We start from the raw sequence: 23333 nt of genomic DNA, 5'->3' as shown, positions 1-23333 counted from the left end.
ACACAAAGTGGAGGAGGAGCATCTGGGAAGGTGTTTTGCACTTCAATCCTTGCCATCGGGAAAAAGCTGAAGCCAGTCAAAAACAGCAAAAGGAGCACGCTGCCACATCAATGCCCCACCCACCCCTTCCCATGATCACCATCTGCTCCAAGTGTGGCAGAGTCTGTGCAAGCCCACTTGGACTGTACAGCCACCTATGGACTCACCCTGAGAATGTAAGAGAGTCAACCTTGTTTGCGAGGGACTACCAGTGATGATGATGAGCAGATAAAACATATCAGTACCTTTCTCAACTACTGCTTTACACTCATGAGACTGAGTTCCACAGCCTTCCACCTGTGAAGTTTGGTCATTAACCTGAAATGTTAACTTTCGTCCTCTGTCTATGATGCTGTTTGACTTGGAGAGTATTTGCACCATTTTCTGTTTTCATTTCAGATTTCCTGTATCAATAATAATATAACATCTTTGCTAACACTCCACGATTATTTTACAGTCAATACTCAGCAATGATATGAGTCCAAGTTTACCACAGTCCAAGGATTCTTCCTTTAAGATTGTCACACCTTTGTCAATAAACCAACTCTTCTCAACCTCTAATACAATAACGGTAATAATATTTTTATTATTATTGTATTAGAGGTTGAGAAGAATTGGTTTATTGACAAAAGTGTGACAATCTTAAAAGAAGAATCCTTGGACTGTGGTAAACTTGGACTCATATCATCGCTGAGTATTGACCGTAAAATAATCATGGAGTGTTAGCAAAGATGTTTGACTGGCTTGTCATTGGTTAATAGTAGAACTGTAGAGTGCTCCATTCTTCTGGTTGTTAGAAACATGCTAAATCCTGACTGATTTTTGCATGATTAAGGAAGGAGATAAGTTTTTTTCTTTATTCATTCAGGGAATATAGGTATCACTGGTTGGGGCAGTATTTATTGCCCATCCTTAGTTGCCCTTGGGAAGGTAATGGTGAACTGCCTTCTTGGACTGATGCAGTACATTTCGTGTAAGGAGACCCACAATGCTATTAGGGAGGGAGTTCTAGGATTTTTAGCAAGTAACACTGAAGGAAGAATGATATGTTTCCAAGTCAGGATGCTGAGTGGCTCAGAGGGGAACTTGCAAGTGGTGGAGTTCCAACCGCCTTAGTGGTGTTAGTGTGGAGAAGCAAAGTGCATCACATTGGTAACTTTGGCCAATACATCAAGTAGGATCGGGATCACTGTGCATTGCTGGGGAAATCTGGCAATGTGAAACATGGTGACAACCTAAGGTGCACATATCTGGGCAGGGGATGGTCAGTTTAAAGCACATAATTGTGCAAAATGTAATGCAATAGCATCTATAACAGGTAATAAATAGTAACCAACAAGTCAGGAATAAGTGAAGCAGATAATTTATATGAAGAAGGGCATCATTGGTAGTTTCTGGTTGGTATGAAAGTTTAGAAATGACAGCAAACCCGACTGGGAGCCAAGTTTTCTCTAGCCTATGACTATTGAGCTGAGATGGAATACAGTGGGATGATCAGAGCAGATAAGGAGTCCACACATGTGAACCAAAAGCCACAATATTGACAGGGGTTGGTTCCTTTGGATGAGGAAAAGATTGTGGAGAGGAGAGTTTTGGAAGTATTTGTGCTTTCCCATATGCTTTTTGAAATAACTCCACAGAGGTCAGTATCCCATCACCAAATCACCCTTTATTTACATGTGCATATGATTCCTCAGAACCAGGTCTCAGAGTGAACAGGATGTCTGACACTCCTGTTCTTACCTATCAGCCAGGGGTCCCTGATTGCACCAGATTAACAATCCCAATCAGGGATCTCATATTCTAAGACATCCACCCTGCTGACCTTGTTACAAATCACTACATTGTTTTAACTCCTCAGTATATGTTGCATGTTTGACAAATTCCTCCCCGTGACAAGTTTCACATCTGTAAATCAACCTACTTAACGAGCTTAGCTTCTAGTTGGGTGGGGAGCAGTCCACTGTATATATAACACTAAAACTGTTTCCGTGGGAAATGAGGTTGCAAGAGGCCTATGACACAAAGAAACATGTGTATGTATCTAGCAACTTTCAGGCTTACAGGATTCACTAAGCATTTTACAGGCTGTTCAGTTCTTTTTGTGAAGCATTGGTGCACTGCCAGAAGCATGGCAGGCAATTTGTGCAAAGCCAATATGATAAAATCTAAATACGTTCTTTTACTGATTGGAGAGGTGAAAAGTGAAAGTCAGTCACTGAGATGTTTTAAAAAAAAAGCTAAAGAAAAGGAATTAATGTCAACTGTGGTAAAAAGATCAGAGTTACTCTGCAGATACAGGAGAGTATTGAACACTAGCTAGATTTGCTTCTGTAGAGACTGAAACTGTACTGTTATTTGACCCAGCTGGCAAACCTGTACAGTGAGAAATGCAGCAATGTTGCTATTTGTGTGATAACGGTTTGCTTTCGTTGTGAAGAGAATAAAATTAAATGGCTCAATTTGGCCCTGAATCAAATTTATCTCTATATGATCAGACTATTTTGTGTCCGTTACTTATTATCGTTTAATATCTGTGCAGAAATTTGGAAATAGGCAGGTTTCCTTGTTAAATTCTCTAAATCTGAGCTTTCATTTCTGATGCAGGACACACTTCAGAGACATATACAGTATAGATCCCTCACGTAGACAGCATTCAAAGAATAGCTGGTCAAGTTCTGCCCAGAAACTATACAGTATTCTCCAAGAATATGCACCTTTGGCACTCGGTAAAGAAAGAGCTTCAAATCTTCTTAAAACAGGTAATGATGGAAAAGCGAGAAGTAATGGCTTTAAGTGTGAAGTAACAATAAGAATAAGCATAATAACTTAACACAGAATGATCAACAGAGTGTTTTCAAACGACTAATTATTACAAATGTATTACAAATCCGAACATTAAGTAATTGTTAGAAGAAACGCTAAGAGGGTACAGAAACAGCTATCCAAAATCATCAGTCTATTTGCAGTTAAACACTGGAAATGCTGAGATACTCAGCTTTGTTAGGACCCAGAATAGTTCTAAATCCTGTTTCCCACCCCCAGTGGGCAATACATTCTGTCTGCAAAGATGCTGCCTTTTTAAAAAATATTCTTTCATGGGATGTGTGCATTTGTTGCCCATCTGCAATTGCTGTTGACTGAGTGCTTTAGAATGAAGAGATCAAGAATACATTAAAATGGGAGTGATATGCTAAAAGGAAGCACAATATGGATATGACAAACAGCTAAAGCCTTCATTATGGGCAGAGATTAGTCCAGTTTGTTTTCTGTATGTCAATAGCAATTGGCAGCTCACTAATTAATATGAAAAGTGAATATCTTGGATTGACATTTCCATTTCTCTAGCCTTCCCACCAACTCCCTGACCCAAAGGGAAGGAGCCATGGACCATTTTGTGTCAAAGATCAGTGTAGGCTTTCTCCTTCAACCCCTCTGCCCTCCCCTACTTTTCATCCCAGCCCAAACTATTTCTTATTCTTAGAGAAAGAGAGGCCTGTGGATGCTGAAGATCAGAGTTGAGAGCGTGGTGCTGGAAAAGCACAGCAGGTCAGACAGCATCCAAGGAGCAGGAGAATCAGTGTTTCAGGCATAAGCCCTTCAGCAGGAATGAGAAAAATTGAGTCATTCCTGATGAAAGGCTTATGCCTGAAACCTCGATTCTCCTGCTCCTTGGATACTGTCTGACCTGCTGTGCTTTGCCACCACCACATTCAATTTCTTCTTTTCAAACTTCTCACTCTGTTTTCAGCCACTTCATCTTCTGACACCAAATTCACTAATCAAGTCACATCATGTCCCTTGTCAGAGTATCTCCAGTAAACGTTCTGCTCATAGTCACTGGTCTGTGTTCATCAGCTGCAAAAGTCCACAGCCAACCACCCTGTCCCCATCAATCACTGTCCCATTTCAATCTTTCATTTCATCAATAAATGCCACTCAACTTCATTGTTTTGAAAATTACCTGTTCAATTACTGAAGACTATTTTTTTACCATAGTATTGAGGCCATGTGAGCAGTGGTATCCCTTGACTGTGCATATTCCTTCATCCTGCCCTCTCATCCTTGAGTCTTTTCACACTAGTTTCTGTAATCTATTACTTCATTCTCCTTTCCCTCTGTGTTTCTGCACTTCACCTCTGTGAGGCTACCTTTGTGTGATTTCAGCTCCACCTGTCCCAGATCAACCTGTCCACTGATCTAATTCTAATGACTGTTTCAGTGGTAATTAGAGCTGCCACTGTTATTGCTATTCACTCGATGGCTCTGTTAGATGGAAATTCATCAAATCAAAGGCCTTTTCAGAAAAAAACAAGGAGAAATCTCTCTTTCTGTTCTAATAATTTAACCCCAGCTATAGAACGTGAGGTTGACCAGGGTCTACAAACAACGGGACCTCCAGAGGATCACTGCTATTGGTTTAAACGGTATATTACTGACATCCAATGCAACCTATCAAGTGAGAAAGCTGCAGATTATGTTGATGTCTGTCCACGGATGCCAGAACTTAACAAAAAATTGTATGAAGCCCACACACAATTCCTCAAAAGCATTCATGCCAAGGTAAAGAAACTTCCTGTATTATTAATATGAATTGTTTTGATGTAATGCCACATTAGATTTAAACATATAAGCAGGACCCATTTAAAGAGCCATATTTATCTATTTTCTTGATACTCATCTTTGTGTCTCTTTCCACTCCATCCAGGTTTTTCTCCCACGGTATATGCTTTTAGTTTGAAGAATTAGTTGAGTCATACAATGGTGGCAGATATAAGTTTCATGTGATTGTTATGTTTTAAGATTATATCTTTAATTCAGGAAAATGGAGCCATGTGACTCAGAATTCCCTCTAAACTGTTCAGACATTCCATGCGCACCAAAAGCACACATGCCGACAAAATGACTTCTGGTTCTGGAAATCTGGTTCTTGGAGGTCCACACAGTGGTCGAATTTATGAGGAGGCTGTTCTGGATTCTGCAGGCAGCATACCTGGGTAGTTAGATTAAGGATTCAAGGGAGTGCTAGTTGTTTTACTGAGAAGAATGTATATGATATTCGCACTTGTAGATAATGGCAGAAGCATATGCGCTGACAGTGGATTGACCGTTTGTTTCCAAAGTTATTCTCCAAAGAGAATTTGTAGAAAGTCAGATTTTGTAAATGGTTACACTTTACAAGTCTGTTCATTTTAAAGAGAGAATAGAGTTCAGAGCCTAAAGGATAGCTAATTAGCAATTCTACCTCAATACAAGAATTCTGTGATTTCAGGCTACCTTGGAGAAGAGCTTTGAGAGGGTGCATAGGATGCTACTGGAATAATGTTTAACAGATGTTGCCGTTTATTTTGTATCTTACAGTAAAAGTCTTAAAACATGAAATCTTGTCATGTAATTCTTTAAATTGATCTTTGGCATTTAACATTTCTGTTTAAAGGTCATGATGTGGAGGTGCCGGTTTTGGACTGAGGTGGACAAAGTTAAAAATCACACAATACCAGGTGATAGTCCAACAGATTTAAATCTGTTGGGCTATAACCTGGTGTTATGTGATTTTTAACTGTGTTTGAAGGTAATTAGTCTCAGTGAGCCCTTCACTATGATGGGTGTTAATTTGGCCTTTGCCAGCTAAAGGTAGCTTAAGACATGATGGCCAGAATCAAGTATGTTTAAGTAGTTGAAACACAAGAAAGAATTTTTCCCAGCTGCAAGATGATGGGAGTGAAGATGGGGGAAGTTTGGGGACTGCAGAAAAGGAGGAGAGAGCCATATAAGGAGAGGTTTCTAGTGATCGCTGTTACTGGAATCATTTGTCTGTTAGCTCGAGGCAGACAGTCAGTTATAGTAATGAAGATCTTAATTGGAGGAAACTAAACAAGCACTGGCAGCATTTTTCCAGCTGTAGAAAAGGATTCTGTCATGTGGGCAAGCCATGATTACAATGGAGGCAGCCTCCCCACAACAGTTGGGAACCATCAGCTGGAGGCCCATTTCCCACCAGAAGGCCGTTGACAGGTAGACATTGCCAGCACACTAACCCTACTGCTAGAGGAGTTTCCCCCACTTGGCTTGGCCTCTGATATTTAATTTCAAACTTACCAACAACCCTGAGTGGACCTTGTTTTTAAAGCACCCTCATGTTTTCCAAGATGCATCAGCAGCACCCATATCTTTCACTGGGGCCTTCAAGGTTCTCGTACTATCAGCCTTCTGAGCAGCTAGCAGCACAAGGAGCACGTCTGCTACCTTTGATCAAATGGTGAGCTCAGTGGTAGACAATTAGGAGACCTTTAAAAATAACTCCTTTAAAACTGGCTCCCCCACTCTGAATCTCAGCGAGAAAAGCTTTTGGACCTCCAATTACACAGGATCCAAAAACTTGTGTGAAAGTCGTGCTCTCTGTATCCCAACCGGTAGAAGAAGAACAGCCACAAATATCAACGATGATGCTACTCAACAACGGGCCCTCATTTGAATGATTTCAGTATGATTTGAGGACATGCATCTTTTCTCCTCCTTCTCAAAAAATAGACCAGATCATGATTTGAAAAGTTCTGTCTTCAAGTCTAGGAGTGAGCGCGTCCACTCTGAGTACAGCCACATATCTGGATGGCAGGTGGCTGATTTGGAAATTGGAATGGAAATGATTAGTTTGCCTTGTCTGAACAAAAGGGGAAGAGAAAAGAAATACTTCTATAAATCATTCGAGGCTGCAAAATGGGCTGCAAATGCTTCCCACTGAATCTCTGTTGCAACCCAATCCTTTACACCTACTGAATGAGAATGCTAATGCAAAAGCAATCAGCAGTTATACTTATAGTAGAGTCATACAGCATAGAAACAGGCCTTTGGCCCACCATGTCTATGTTGACCGCGTTCTGAACAAGTGCAGAGTTTTAGCAGCTCTTTGGCAGGGCATTATTATTGTATAGTTTCTGTCACTGAGACAAATTACATTAGTTGCATTGTACAGATAGCAAAAACAAATATACCAGACTCTTTGCGATACAACATGTGCAAGTATAATAATTGTGTGAAAGAATAAAGATTGATTCATCAACCAAAGTGACAACACTTCCTGTTGGAGAAGCAACAGTGTTCACTTTCCCTGTATATCCTGACACATATCCACGTGGCCAGGAACAGCTCCCTATGTGTATGCCGGCTGTGTCCATGTGTATACTTTGATGAGCTGGTGCCAGGACAACTACACCAGCAACCATCCCAACACACACAAACAAAGCTGTATAAGAACACTATTCCAATGAGCCACCAAACACTGCAGGACAGACGAACTTCGGAAAACAGAGGAGAACCACCTATACAACATATTCAAGAAGAACGGATACTCAAAAAATACAGTACGCAGATTCCTCAAGAACAAACCATGACAAGCAGACCAAACACAGCCAGAAACCCTAACCACCTTACCATATATCAAAGAAGTTTCAGAAATGACAGCCAGACTACTAAGACCCCTCAGAATCCTAATAGCACACAAACCCATCAACACTCTCAAACAAAAACTAACAAACTTAAAAGACCCAGTACAACCCATGAACAAAACCAAAGTCATCTACAAAATTCCATGCAAGGACTGCCACAAACACTACGTCGGACAAACAGGAAGAAAGTTAGCCACCAGGATACACAAAACCAGCTAGCCACAAAAAGACACGACCCTCTCTCCATCGTAGCCCTACACACAGATGAAAAAAACCACCATTTCAACTGGGACAACACATCTATCCTGGGACAGGCTAAGCAAAGACATGCCAGAGAATTCCTAGAGGCCTGGCACTCCAACCACAACGCCATAAACAAACACATAGATCTAGATGCCATCTATCAACCTCTCAGAAAACAAACAGGAAATGACATCACCACAAACCCCACGAACCCCATCCAGGAGAAAGATATAAATAGAAAGCAGGAGACAACAGCTTTGCTTCACTTGGAGGTCGCCACTGATGATGTTACCTCGCCAGGTAATGAAACGCCTGGATATCAAACCTACAGCTGAGCGAGCAAACCTACACTCTAAACCTCAACCTGAGCTACAAACCTTCACAAACCTTGCAAAAAACAGTGGTGGACCCTAAAGAGTGTCAGAAGCATCTCCAACGTACTCAGTGCAGGGAGAGAGGGAATTGCATGAGGTATGGTTCTCTGTCAGGAATTTCAGTGTGAGATTCCCTGCATTCCACCAGACACTCCTGCTGCTTTAAGGTCCTCTCCTCCATACCCTCCCACTGTGAAACAACAGGCAATCCCATCACCGCAATTCTCCATTTTACCATGGATCCCTCCCACTCCATATCTGGGATCTGACTGTGCTTATGTTATGAGGCCCAGCCTAGGAAAGTGGCCTGAAGCCTGGGTGGTTACAGAGGACGGTTGGAGTGTCCAATTCTATTGTAACTCGGAACAGTGATCAGAAATCTTCCCCTCTTTTCAATCTGGAGATGCTGAGATTGGTTATGACATTGTCAGGTGAGATTTAGGACTGAGATGAGAAGAAATGTATTCACCCAGAGTGTGATGAGCTTGTGGAACCTGCTACCACAGAAAGTGGCTGGGACCAAACAATGTAGTTCTTGTGGCTAAAAGGATCAGGGGATACGGGCGGAGGGCAAGATTAGGATATTGAGCTTGATGATCAGCCATGGTCATATTGAATAATGGAGCTGGTTCAACAGGTTGAATGGACTACTCCTATGTTTCTACATAGCCAATGTCACAGATTGGACAGTATGGCTGGGCTCACCTTATGTGTTGTATTTCGCTTCTACAGTATTAAAAAGGAGAAATGACAGTGTTAAAAGGTAGCAAGTAGCACCTATTTGGCTGTGGTAACAATGTGCGACATGGTATAATTTATATCCAATTGAATTATATGAACACTTTAGCTAAATTGGATATGCTGTTCTACACCTGAACAATGGGTCAAATGCGTTCCAGCTATTCATAATTCATGGTGGAATCAGGAGTTGGGGGCCTCCTCTGCCAGTGCTGTGCTTGCCAAATTTTAAATAAGTTTGACCCATTCAAAATCAACCAACCAACCAATGACTTTTGTTTCCTCAGACTGATTTTACAACTGCAGTGAAATGAATTGCTGCAAAGTAATTGAAAGAGATCGAACTTGTTTCGGGAAAGTAGGAGTGATAGGATAAGCTCTTAAATGAGGGCGGACATACCGAAGGGAGATTTTAGCCAGAACTATTATTCCTGGCCTGGAGAATGAGCAACTGGTGATTGATAATTAGTGGAGAATACCTTTGCTTCACCCTTGAAGGTTAGAAACAGGATCCTGAACCTGATTGCCAAATTCAGGTGCTGCATGGAGCCCAGGCAATCTCACTAGTGTTCCATAAAGGGACCACTGCCAGCTGCCCAATCACAGACCCTGGATCTCTGTGTTGGAGGGTCCAGGAGAGCAGGTTTCCTCCCTTGAGGCCCACAGTAAACCGTGTTCTAAAGAGCATGTCTGGACTATGATGGTCCATCTCAGTGCACAACATTAAACATTTTAATCAAATTCCATGGCATTACTGACAGCTCTGTCTTTTCAAATTGCAGATATACCACATCATATCAAAATGGCTGATGGCTGTAATGGTCATGGTAAAGCCTACACAATGCATGTACCCCATCAAAGTGTTTACAGCATGTACAGTCCTACCCATCACAATGGTCTGTGGTCTTTTCCTTCCCTTCTTCTGCTATCCTGAAAGCTGGTTTTGTCCATTTTATACTCCATTGTATTCCTGAGGCTGCTGAAGCTCCACTCTGAGCAGGCATTAACAGTGTTTATACACTTTAGCCAAGCTGAAAGAATTTAGGAGGAAATCCTCCAATGCTTGCTTAGCTGTGGCTCAGCAGCAACAATCTCACCTAAATCCAGTAGCTGTGCACTCCGATTTCACACCAAAGCTGTACAGTACTGAGGGGGTAGTGCCATATTATCACAGGTACAGCCTTCCAGATGACACATTTAGAAGGCCCTGTCTGCCCTCTCCTGTGGCTAAAACAGATCCCAGGGCACTATTTGAATAAGATCACAGGAATTCTCTTGGTGTACTGGCCGACATTTATCTCTCAACCAGCATCTCCAAAACAAATTGTGTGTTTGTAATCACTTCACTGATAGTGAGATGTTGCTGTGAACAAATTGACTATCATATGTGTAATATTGACTAAAGTTTTAAAAAGACCTGAATGATTGTAAAGTATTTGGGATCATCCTGAGGTCGTGAAAGGACAGTATACAAATAATATTTCTTCTTCTCTGAACAGGTGAAGGAATTGCCATTGGCACAGGTCAGGAGCAACTTGAGGATAGCCTTTGAACCTTTGTCATAAAACAAGTATACAAAATTAGAATCCTTAATCAACAATTGTGGGTGGCACGGTGGCACAGTGGTTAGCACTGCTACCTCACAGCGCCAGAGACCCGGGTTCAATTCCCGCCTCAGGCGACTGACTGTGTGGAGTTTGCACGTTCTCCCCGTGTCTGCGTGGGTTTCCTCCGGTTGCTCCGGTTTCCTCCCACAGTCCAAAGATGTGTAGGGTCAGGTGAATTGGCCATACTAAATTGCCTGTAGTGTTAGGTAAGGGGTAAATGTAGGGGTATGGGTGGGTTTCGCTTCGGTGGGTCGGTGTGGACTTGTTGGGCCGAAGGGCCTGTTTCCACACTGTAATCTAATCTAATCTAAAGACCTAAACAATTGGCCTATGTACCAATGACCACGTCAATTAGATTACCTCCAGTGTGGAAACAGGCCCTTCGGCCCAACAACTGAACACCGATCCTCTGAAGAGTAACCCACCCAGAACCATTCCCCTCGGACTAATGCACCGAACACTGTGGGCAATTTAGAATGGCCAATTCACCTGACCTGCACATCTTGGACTGTGGGAGGAAACCCATGCAGACACGGGGAGAATATAAAAACTCCACACAGATAGTCATCTAAGGCTGGAATCGAACCTGGGACCCTGGTGCTGTGAGACAGCAGTGCTAACCACTGAGCCACCGTGCCGCCCATAAGTCGTTGAAGGACAGACATCCTGTGTATGACACAGGTAGCTGTATGGCCCACATTCTGTCGATGACGAACAAGAAATCTTTAGTTTTGTCTTTTCGTGGGCATCACTGGTAAGGCCACTGTTTGTTGCCCATCTTTACTTGCCACACCCTTCCTTATGAACCACAGTGGGTCTGGAGTCACATGTAGGCCAGACAGGTGAAGAACAGTAGATTTCTGTCCCGAAAGGATATTAATGAACCAGATTTTTTATTTCACAAACTTTGATGATAGGTCCAGAGTTGCCATTATTAAAGCAGCTTTCATTATTTGAATTGGCAGCATTCAAGAAGCACCTGGATGAATACATGAATAGGAAGGAACTTGAGGGACGCAGATCCTCTAAGTGAAGACATTGTTAATATGAAAGGGCAAAATGTGTTGGCGCAGGCTTAGAGGGCCGAAGGACCTGTTCCTATGCTGAAGTGTACTTTGTTCTTGAGTTTAATTTCCATAGCTTGATTCAAACCCATGTCATCAGGGCATTAACCTGAACTTGAAAGATTACTAGTTGAGTGACATTACCAATACACTACCATTGCCCGAACATCTTACTTAGCACACTTCAGGGGAGGTAATGGCCTACTGTATTATCATTGGATTGTTAACCCAGAGACCTATGTAATGTCCTGGCTACCCACATTCAAATCTGCCATGGTGAAATTTGAAACCAGTAAAGAAACTGGAATTAAGGGTCTAATAATGGCCATGGTGGCACAGTGGTGAGCACTGCTGCCTGATAGCACCAGAGACCTGGGTTCAATTCCAGCCTCAGGTGACTGTCAGTGTGGAGTTTGCACATTCTCCCCTGTGTCTGTGTGAGATTCCTCTGGGTGCTCTGGTTTCCTGCCACAATCCAAAGATGTGCAGTTTAGGTGAATTGGCTGTGCTAAATTGCCTGTAGTGTTCAGGGATGTGTAGGTTAGGTGCATTAGTCAGGGATAAATGTAGAGTAACAGGGTAGGGGGACCTTCTGTGGGTCGGTGTGGACTTGTTGGGCCTATTTCCACACTGTAAGGATTCTATTCTATGAATTTGTTGTTGGATAAACCCATCTGGTTCAATAATGTCCTTTAGGGAAGGTAACTGCATCCTTACCTCGTGTGGCCTACATGCAACTCCAGACCATAGCAATGTGGCTGACTCAACAATTAGGGATGGGCAATAAATGTTGGCCTAGTAGGTGAGGCTCCCATCCTGTAAATGAGAAAAAAAAAGCAACTCCTTTATTGTTGTCCCCTATATTCCCTCCTACAGGCACATTTTTAGTTGACAGCTATTGTTACTTTCAATTATAATGAGTCTTTGTGAATTTATTTTTTTCATGACCTAACAACTTTCCTTTCTGCCTGATTTGTTTGCACTAAAAGGTAATAATCAATGTTATGTTCTGCAGCTTCGGCTCACCAATATTTATGAGTACAAGGTCAGCTGGGGAAGGGATGGAATCAATCCACAGCTTAACAGATCCCACTTATTCTACATTGAACGCCTATGTGCTGACTTCCAAAAAACCTTCATCGCTCACTTTCACAGGTCAGTGTTTTCAAATCAATTTGCCAGAACAGAAATAAAATGCTCTGTGAGGAAGAGCAATATTGCTTGATTAGGTTTAAAAACAAAGTTAAATATGTAGTTTGTTGCTTCAATTAATGTGTGAGATTTGGGGGCAGCAGTTAAATTGAAATCTGAGGGAAACCTTGTCAATTGTTGGAAAAACCCATCTTGCTCACTCATGTCCTTTAGGGAAGGAAACTGTCATCCTTACCTGGCCTGGCCTGGCCTACAGACTCACAGCAGTGTGATTGTCACTTAACTGCTTTCTGGGCAACTAGGAATGGGCAATAGATACTGGTCCAGTCAGTGAGGCCCTCATCCTGTGAGTGAATAAAAAATACATTGAAGAAAGGAATGGAGGGCATGCTGATTGGGTTTGAGGCAAACATGTGTGAGGAGGCCAATGGGCTATCATCTCATTGAAGGTCATTTGAGTTGAATGGCCTATTTCTATTCTCCAAGTATTTTCTAATTCTGTGCATTTGGTTTTATGGTGACAACACCATTGACCCCCATCATTTGCTGCTCCTGTGCTCTCTCAGAGACTTGCTATAACTGTGAAAACTTTCAGTCACAAGAACTCACAACCCATGGTTCTTTAGAATGGTGAGGTTTGACTCAAAGAATGGGGTACAGACAGTAGCTGCTCAGTATTCCATGAAGTATTAATTGCCTCAGGGTATGAATTCTCCCCATCTGGGGAGGAGGTCCTGCCTTTGGAATAGCAGCCGACCAATTGGATTGTCTGCAGTCCCAGCAGCACCAGGGTCAAGCAGGACCACAGCCAAGCGAACGGAGGGTAGACTGCAGGCAAGTGGCCGGGGTTTGACTGCCAGATCCCACTCAGTGGAATGAATGGGTTAGAGGCTCTGGGTTTAAGAGGCTAGTTGTTTGGGGTGGGAGGGAGGGTGGAATGGGTCAAGAGTGGGATATGACCTTGGGGAGAGGACAGTCATTGTTGATGCCAAACCACACAGTCAAAGCTGCAAGGAAGTGATTATCAGCTCCATTAGTCTGGGTATACCATGGATTGAGGCCCTTAAGTGGTCTATTATTTGGTCTCCTGAGGGCCTTCATTGGTCCAAGTTGATTGGTCACCTAAAACAACTGCACAGGGACCTGTATCCCATCACCCCAGTCACCCTATATTTATTTGTACACAGTACATTGGCTGTGACCTGCCAGCTCAGAGTCAGACCCCTGAACTTAGGAGATTTTACATCCCTTGTTTATATTGGTCAGCCAGTGGTTCCTGATTGACTCAATCAAGGACTTTGTTGTCAATGAGATACACCTGGTCCCAATCACTACACCACCCCTGCATCCTGTTAAAAGTGGAGAGGTGCCAGGTCAGAGGGAGGTAGGTGGGTGGGTAGATGGTGGGCTGACTGGCCATTGTGTCTATAAGACCCTCCTGCCTCATCCTCAAAACCCTTGGCCAGGGATGTTAAAATTCCATCCATTATCTACAACTAGGCTTGAAAAATATCATTCATGCATCTCATACATGCTCATCTCACTACTTTGTTAATGTTCAGTGACTGGAAGGTTGTCAAATAATGCAACAAAGGCAATAACTCTTGTTTTTATTTTGTGAAATACTACATTCTTGCTGACTGGAATATTTTCCAGTCATTTTCTGGGTTTATTAAAGCATTTAGAAATTATTCAGTTGCCTGTCCTGGTGGGCAGGGGTGAGGGGAACAGCTGTCCAGACTGGTTTTGAGGGTTTCCCCATCTGCCTGGCTTCACTTGCACCAAACCAGCTGTCCTGGCAAAGGATTCTGTCTCTGTTAGCTGAACTGGCATCTTACTATTGACACTCCATCCTTGAGTAGCCCCTTGATGTGTCTAATTAAACACTGACCCACCCTCTCACTATTAACTTGCCAATTTGGGAAAGTCAGAGGCTAGCAAATATTTTGCAGTGCAGCTTCTGATCAATATTTGACCAGAGTCCTGAAAACCATGTTCTCTTTTTCAGCTCTCACTTAGTGAAAGCACACAACACCAGGTTATAGTCCAACAGGTTTATTTGGAAGTGCAAACATTTGGAGCATTTCTCCTTCTTCAGGTAGCTACTGGGACAGGATCATAGGACACAGACTTTATCGTAAAAGATCAAAGTGTCATACAACTGATGCGATGTATTGAACAAACCCAGATTGCTGTTAAGTCTTTAATCACTTAGAATGGGAATGCAGATTTCAATTAATTAATATGTAAATCCCAGAATTTCTTTCGAGTCAAAATTCCCAAGATAACTTAAGGTCTATTCAGTATAAAAATGGTGACACCTCAGCTCAGACAATGTCTGTCTGTATCCTCTGACCTCACACCTTTAATGCATTGTCTGAGCTGAGATGTCACCTTTTTTTAAATAAAACCTTAAGTCATCTCAGGACTGTGACTTGAAAGAAATTTGGGATTTACATATTAATCAATTGAAACCTGCATCCCCATTCTAAGTGATTAAAGACTTAACAGCAATCTGGGTTTGTTCAATACATTGCATCAGTTGTATGACACTTTTATCTTTTACTATAAATCCTGTCTCCTATGATCCTGCTCCACAGCTACTTGATGAAGGAGCAGCGCTCCGAAAGCTTGTACTTCCAAATAAACCCAATGGACTATAACGTGGTGTAATGTGATTTTTAACTTTTTTCACCCCAGTCCAGAACCGGCTCCTCCACATCATTAGTGAAAACAGTGGCACACAAGATTGATTAATTGTATAGGATCAGTTTCAAATGTAGAGTGTGAATTCATTTTCAAAATGGAATAAACTTTCAGTTCTCCAAATTGGCATACGCCCCACTAATAAGTACAGAAGTTCTAACTGTAATCCTGTTCTAACAGAAATGCAGATGAAGCTGCTGTGGTCGTATATGGTTAGCTCTCCAGTCTGATGTAGGCAAAACTACAATCCTGTTCAAATTCTGAAGTAATTACGTAGGTTGAAGCCGAAAGACAATTTTTATGACGGTAACCAAGTAACGATTGCTATGGTGAGACCTCTTTATGAAGTGTAAATGTTAAGAACAGGGCCAATAACTCACCAAGTTAAATTATAAAGTCAATGTTCAGGGTTGACGCTTTTATGTTATCTTTGATTGATGGAGGAATCACCATCCTAACAATGATTTATTCTCTCTTCTGTGTTTTACTTGTTTGGTTCTTTAACTGGTTCAAAGAAAAGGTTAAACTTGTACGTGCATCAATCTGTTTCTCTTGGGTTTTAACAAGGAACTCTCAAGAATGGAGATTAGGAAAAGTACAATGAGAACATAACTCTTGCTGAGGTGGCCAGCTTTCTTTGTAGATGACAGAAAAATATAGTTGATTGATTTCAAGTGTAAAAGTGAACCCATCAGTGGTGACTTAGTGGTTAGCACTGCTGTCTCGCATCACAAGAATCCTGGGTTCTATTCCACCCAAAGGCAACTAACTATGAGGGGTTTGCACATTCTCCCCTTGTCAGTGTGGGTTTCCTCCCACAGTCCAAAAGGTATGCCGATTAGGTGGATTGGCCATACTAAATTGCCCATAATGTCCAGGCCTGTGAAGATGATGTGGATTAGCCATGGGAACTGCAAGGTTACAGAGATGGGGGCAGGTGGGTCTGGATGGCATGCTTTTTGGAGGATTGGTGTGGACATGATGGGCCAAATGGCCTGCTTCCGTACTGCAGGGATTCTATGAAAGCACTAGAGATTTATTCAGGAGGATTTTCTCTCTGCATTGATTCCTCTCTACACTTTGACAAAAGCAAACCTATTTCACATTTTGTTTCAAGGACATCAAAACTGTATATTTGTGGATTTCGTATGAGCACTTGATGACAACTACTGCCAACATGTTGTCAGGTAGATAGTTAGCATTATCCTCATTCTCCTACTGAGTAAGTGCACAGGCCCATCGTGGTCTAAAGTGGTTGAGGAAAACCACAAAGTAGTACAATAAGAAGGGGCTCTTTTCAAGACTCTAACAAGAGAGGAATGGACCAAATGTACTGGACAGCTGTAGTCACCCTGTTTTCTCACTCAGCCTGTTCAGAGATGTTGTTACGACCCCTGGAGAAGGTGAGACTTGAACCTGCACTCCAGGATAAGGTAGTAACAGAGGTGTAGCAGACGCAGAGTGGGGATGGTCTAGTCTTTGGGAGCAGCCAAATTACAGTGTGCAATTGAAACCTGACAACCAAATCCAAAGGAACTGAACAACATAGTGTTATATTAATTCAGAGACTCTGATACTATTCCCATTTGCCCTATTCCCCACTCAGGCCCCCATCAAAAAACACAGGGGACCCCCACAGCCCAGAGCCCTTGTTATTGGGTCCTGATGTGCTCCCCCACTGATTCCCCTCCCCTGCCCCATAATACCCCACCACACCCATACCAGGCCTGCAGGTTTCAATGTAATCCATGGAGACAGATCAAACCACACATCTTGTTCCTTCTCCTCAATAGTTAGAGTTTTAATAATAGAATCATCATTTGAGTGCACAGGACATTTTAGTGTTTATTGTATAAATGAAATGTGGATACTGTTTTTGAAATTTAGTTGTCTGATTTTGGCCCACCCTCAGCTGGGGTGTAGCCTTTAAGATGGCCATATTCGTCATCATCCCGTGACAGTTATGCTCACCTGAATTCATACTTAGCTGCCTAGGTTTTCTAAGCAGGTACCTAATTTAATTGATTGTGATGACTGACACAGTGACTGGCCTGCAGCAAGAGTTCAGTTATGTGCTGCTTGGTATCTTTATTAAAGTTCCCTTGTCTCCAGCTGATTGAATAGTTCACCCCTCTGATTCCCAACTTAAATTGCTATCAGCCCCTAAGATTAATTCAGTGTAGAAAGAGTTATAATCAATTGGTATTAATTTTTCGACATGTCGTTTACAAAGAACTTGTACTTTTGCTGTTTAAATAAGATGTTGTTTTATTTCTGGCAGGGAGATATAGTATTGAATGGCTAAATGTGTAGTATTTTTGTTTGCACTTTTGTAGAAGATAATTTTGCCTCAGCTTTGAACTTTGTTTTCTTTTTCAAGGAATGTTGGCCCACGGAATACTAAGAGAGGGCCAAAGAGAAGGTGTCACATACTGAAACATTGGGTTAGTGAAGAGACCCTAGAACATGTACATCATTGTCAGACCCTGTGAGTCTTACAGACGTTTTGCAGAATATGTCAGTGACTAACAACTTCAAAGGAGAGCCATATTCATTTTTCCCATGTGTTGTTTTTAGAAATTCAAGGAATAACACACCAGATAAATGATACACAATGTATTATATCCAATATACTTGTGATTGCTGAGCATTTGGTTCAAGATATTAGAATGGAAATCATCATTTTAACTCCTTGGGCCTGTTCTGCCATCTGAAGATTGCAAAATTTAAGGATGATCTGCGACCTGACTCTACAAATCACCATTACGTGTGGTACTTCTAAAAAGCACCATGTCCTTATGGGCAATTGCACTCAGCTTCATTGCTCATTGCTCAGATATATGAGTTGGGAAGTCAGGTTGAGGTTGGACATGACATTGGTGAGGCCTCTTTTAGAGTACTATGTGCAGTTCTGGCTGTCCAGTTATAGGAAGGATATTATTAAGCTGGAGAAGGTTCAAAAGAGATTTACCAGGATGTTGCCAGGTATGAAAGGTTTGAGTAAGAAAGAAAGGCTGGATAGGCTGGGACTTCTTTCACTGGAATGTAGGGAGGTGCCCTTATAGAAGTTTATAAAATAGTGAGGAGTATAGTTAGAGTTAATGGTAATTGAGTTTTCCCTAGGATGTGGGATTTCAAGGCTAGGGAGCACATTTTTAAGGTGAGAGGAGAGAGATTTAAAAAAGACATCAGGTTTTTTTTTACAAAGAGGGTGGTTTGCATGTGGAATGAATCTGCATGTGGAAAGAAGTGGCGGATGTGGGTACAATTACACCACTTTAAGGACATCTGGATAAGTACATGAATATGAAGGGTTGGATAGATCTGGGACAGGAGCAGGTAAGTGGGATTAGTTTAGTTTGGGATTATGTTCGGCGAGGGCTGGTTGGACTGGAAGGTCTATTTCCGTGCTGTATGACCGTATGATTCTGTTAGAAATGAGCAATAAAGGCTGTTTTAGTTAGTGATGCCAACAGCCCATGATCAGACTTGAGTGCCGGGATCAGACTTCCATTCGCCATTCTAATGTTGCTGAAGTCTTATCTTCCTTTCAGCCTGACCTCCATCACGACCACTATTTTCGCTTTCCCCAGACTCCCTCCTCTCTGCTCTCAAACTATGCCTCTCGCACAGGCATCCTCAGCAATAAGCTAGCCAGGCCTGCCGAAAATGACAATTCAACTAAAGCCCTGTTGTAAAAATTGAGTAAGAGCTGCACATTCTCCTTATTTCAGATGCCCTGCCATCCCACTCCATAAATACCAGAGCCAATGAATCTATAGCCTGCCCAACTCTGATTCCTTGAGTACTATAGCATAGGTCAGAACACTGGTTCGTGGTTTTTATTTGAAACATTCAGGGAAGGGAAATTAACTAAAAGTGAGTTGATCAGAATATATCAAAGATAGGATATTTCCTTTCTTCATTGTAAATGAAGTAAAAGAAGGCAAATTTGAAGGAGATGTGCGAGGCATGTCTTTTACTCTGAGAGTGATAAGTGTCTGGAATGCACTGAGAGAGGAGTTGGTGGAGGCAGATCCAACAGGAATGTTTAAGAAGCACCTTGACAGATATATGAATCGGCAGGAAATAGAGGGATCCTAGTCTTGGTGGGCTGAAAAGCTTTTTCCTGTGGTATGCTGTTCTCCTTTTGTTCTGAATAATTTCCTGAAATGTTCACTGTCCCTTGCATGAAAGATGCTGCGTGGCTGATGAAGTCTTTTCCATCTTTTGCTGTTTTCAATACAGTTTTATTCAAATTCATTCCACATTTTTAAAGCCTTGCTTAGAGTACAGTTGCCAGCTTTAATCAGGTTGCACCTTTGTTGATATTGTGAGCTATCGCCCATAGGAATGAATCTCCCATGGGAGATCAGATTGTATTGTAAATTATGAGGGAAAAACCTCTTTGCTAAGTACCATGTGAGGGGTTGTGGCAGATTCAGAATCATGCCCATATATCTGTTGTGCTAATTTTAAACTCACATAGGAGCTTAATTTTGTTTGAATTTGTTTTTGTTCACATTAAGTTGCATGTTATGACCTGTCAATGTGCATCACACAATTGTACCTGATTCTGTTGTAATGAACAATCATTAGAAATATATAGATCATTTGCAGGTAAACATTACATTATGTAATTAATCCATTAAAAATATCTGTAGGTGTTCTCTTTGCTGATAAGGAAACCACATATTTTAAATGTGATGATCTTCATTAATTATACCAATGCAACACAGTTTGCACGAGTTAGATATAAACATTACAAATCTTAGACAAATTTGTTGATAGGTGAATGAATATTTTCCAGTCAGGGTCTTATCGAAGATTCTAAGGAGTTAAATAGTTTTCTGTATAAAATGTTTGAGCTTACTGTTCTAATTAGAGTTTCTGAACATTCATCTTTCAAAAGAGCTGAATCTTTCATTGGAAGAGAAACTTCCTTGCTCAACTTGAAAGAATTTCTACAGGATTCGAAACAAAAACCCATCATCCTTATCGGGGAAGTGGGATGTGGCAAAAGTGCTCTCATGGCCAAAGCATCTCTGCTGGCTTCTGACTGGGTCTCTGGGTAAGATTCTGATTTTTATTATATATGAACATAGGAACAGGAGTAGGCCATCAACCCCTTGAGCTTGTTCCTCCAAACAATGAGATCATGACTGATCTGTGGTCGAAATACCTGCTTTTGGCTCATATACCTTAATACCTTTTGATAAAGAGAAAATCTCAGATTTAAAATTAACAACTGATCTTGCATCCACTGCCATTTGTGAAAGTGTTCCAAACATCTTCCACCTTTCTGTGTGGAAGTGCTTACTAACACTTCTCCTGAACAGTCTAGTCCTAATTCTCTGACAATGCCGTCTAGGGCTAGAATCCCCACCCAATGGAAAGAGTTTGTCTTTATCTATGCGTCATATTAGCTCAGTTGCAATGGGAAAAACATCTCATAGATATAAGATTAGAAGTAGATCATTTAAACCTTTAAGTCTGTTCTTGGGTTATCTGCAACTTCACTCCAGCTGCCTGCCTTCAGATCCCTTGAATAATTATTAGGTAATGTTTTGCCAAGCTAATGATCACAATTTTTTAAAATTCTGGAATGCCTTTTAATGGAGAGTTTGGATATTGTGATATTATAAGATAGTTGACGTTAATAATTTGAGCTCCTTGATAGTGTACCAATCACTGAAATAATTCAAATTGTTCAATGGGTTTTCTACTGAGTGTCAAGGCTACTGTATTGCAAACCCAGTTTCAGATAACACACATGAAGGTAAATTGATATAAAACATTGGAAATGATTTATTCAATGTCTTACTTTGAAAGTAATTAGCTTCAAGATTTTCATATCCATGGCTACAAATTATGTTTAAGTGAAAACGTGTTTACACTGTTCAATAAAGTACTTAAGATAGCATTGAACTAATGAATATCTATTACCATGTCAACATTGATTTATGTTCTGTGTACACTATACAGAAGTTGAACCTTAGTACTCACAACACAAAACAGCACAAAAAAGCATGGCTAAGCTGGTCAGGATACATATTAGCACATATATAGCAGGTAGATTTCAACCTGCTATTTCTCTTGACTAAAAAATCTCTATGATGATGTTTGACGTGACAAATGAAAGTCAAAGCCTGAACTTATGCTTGCAAATATCAACATGTGAAATCTGCTTAAATGGTTGAATAATGTGATTGAAATAGTTGTAAATGGAACTTCAATGATATGTTCACTTTGTCATGGTAAAAATTGGAGTCGGTGAAGGAAATAAGAAATTAAAGGAGGAAATGCTTATCCTCCAGATGGAACCTCTCAAACATATTGCAGAGGATTGAGACCTGTCCATAGAATTTTGGCAAACTTAAGATTTTCATCAGCATTTCTGCCATCAGACATAAGGTCCTTTTAAACTGCATTGATACATATCTTAAGACACATTTTAACTTGTGTTTAAATGATTTTCATACACTGAAGTATATTCCATAATAATTAATTGATCTGAATTAAGATCAGGGGTTTAATGAATGCTAATATAGCTAGCAACTACCTAAGCAGCATAGTAATTACAAAACTGGCTTTCAGTCTGGGGAAATTCAATTACCAGAGTAGAACTCAAATCTATCTAGAGTGATGGAAGTGAGCTTTTTCTTATTACTCATGGGACATGGGCTTTTACTGCCCGCGGAGAAAGTGAGGTCTGCAGATGCTGGAGATCAAAGTTGAAACTTTATTGCTGGAACAGCACAGCAGGCCAGGCAGCACCCAGGGAACAGGAGATTCGACGTTGCGGGCACAGGCCCTTCATCCTGAAGACGGGCCTGCGGCCGAAACTTCGAATCTCCTGATATTCCTGAAGAAGGGCCTGTGCCCGAAACGTCGAATCTCCTGTTCCCTGGATGCTGCCTGACCTGCTGTGCTGTTCCAGCAATAAAGTTTCAACTTTTACTGCCCGCCCCTAGTTGCCCTTGAGGAGGTCCCTTCTTGAATTGCTGCACTCCACATGCTGTGGGTTGATCCACAATTCCCTTAGGGAGGGAATTCCAGGATTTTGACCCAGCAACATTAAAGGAACTGCAATACATTTCCAAGTCAGGATGTTGAAGGGAACTTTGCAAGTAGTGGTGGTGTATCTGCTAACCTTGTCCTTCTAGATGGAAATGGTGGTGGGTTTGGAAGGTACTGTCTGAGGATCGTTAGCGATTTTCTGGACTACATCTTATAGAGAGTGCATACTCCTGCTATTGGAGGTCAGTGATGGGGGGAGTTGATGCCAGTCAAGCAGGTTGTTTTGTCCTGGATGGTGTAAAGCTTGTTGTGTTGTTGGAACTACACCCATCCAGGCAAGTGGGGAATATTCCATCACACTCCTGATTTGTGCCTTGTAAATTGTGGACAAGCTTTGGGGAGTCAGGAGGTGACTTACTCTCTGCAGTTTTCCTAGCCTCTGGTCTGCTCTTGTAGCCTCTGTATTTATTGGGCAAGTCCAGTTGAATTTCTGCTCAATCGTAACCCCCAAGAGGTTGATAGTGGGGGACTCAACGATGGTAATACCACTGAAGGGGCAGAGGTTAGATGTTCATTACCTGGAATTTGTGTGGTGCGAATATTACTTGCCATTTGTCAGCCCGAGCCTGGATATTGTCCAGATCTTGTTGCATTTGAACATGGACTGTTTCAGTATCTGAGGAGTTATGAATGGTGCTGAACATTATACAATCATTGGTGAACATCCCCATTTCTGAGAGAAGGTCATTGATTGAGAAGCTGAAGATTTTTGGGTGTAGGACACAACCCTGAGGAGCTCCAGCAGAGATATCCCTGAGCTGACATAGAGTCATAGAGATGTACAGCATGGAAACAGACCCTTCGGTCCAACCCGTCCATGCCGACCAGATATCCCAACCCAATCTAGTCCCACCTGCCAGCACCCGGCCCATATCCCTCCAAACC

General features: G+C 41.7%; 1 protein-coding gene across 4 annotated transcripts in view; it reads left to right on the top strand.

Moving 5' to 3' along the window:
* Window positions 1-23333, top strand: part of LOC122557528 — a 102510-nt gene that overhangs the window by 14656 nt on the left and 64521 nt on the right. For all 4 annotated transcript variants that reach the window (XM_043705285.1, XM_043705292.1, XM_043705298.1 and 1 more), the window contains 5 exons: window positions 2647-2801; window positions 4394-4602; window positions 12526-12665; window positions 17749-17856; window positions 20281-20439. In XM_043705285.1, coding sequence (XP_043561220.1) covers window positions 2647-2801; window positions 4394-4602; window positions 12526-12665; window positions 17749-17856; window positions 20281-20439 — 771 coding nt within the window. The remainder of the gene's footprint in view (window positions 1-2646; window positions 2802-4393; window positions 4603-12525; window positions 12666-17748; window positions 17857-20280; window positions 20440-23333) is intronic.

This window comes from Chiloscyllium plagiosum, chromosome 2 (genome assembly GCF_004010195.1).
Source record: "Chiloscyllium plagiosum isolate BGI_BamShark_2017 chromosome 2, ASM401019v2, whole genome shotgun sequence".
Classification (NCBI taxonomy): domain Eukaryota; kingdom Metazoa; phylum Chordata; class Chondrichthyes; order Orectolobiformes; family Hemiscylliidae; genus Chiloscyllium; species Chiloscyllium plagiosum.
This window is presented reverse-complemented; position numbering and strand designations above follow the sequence as displayed.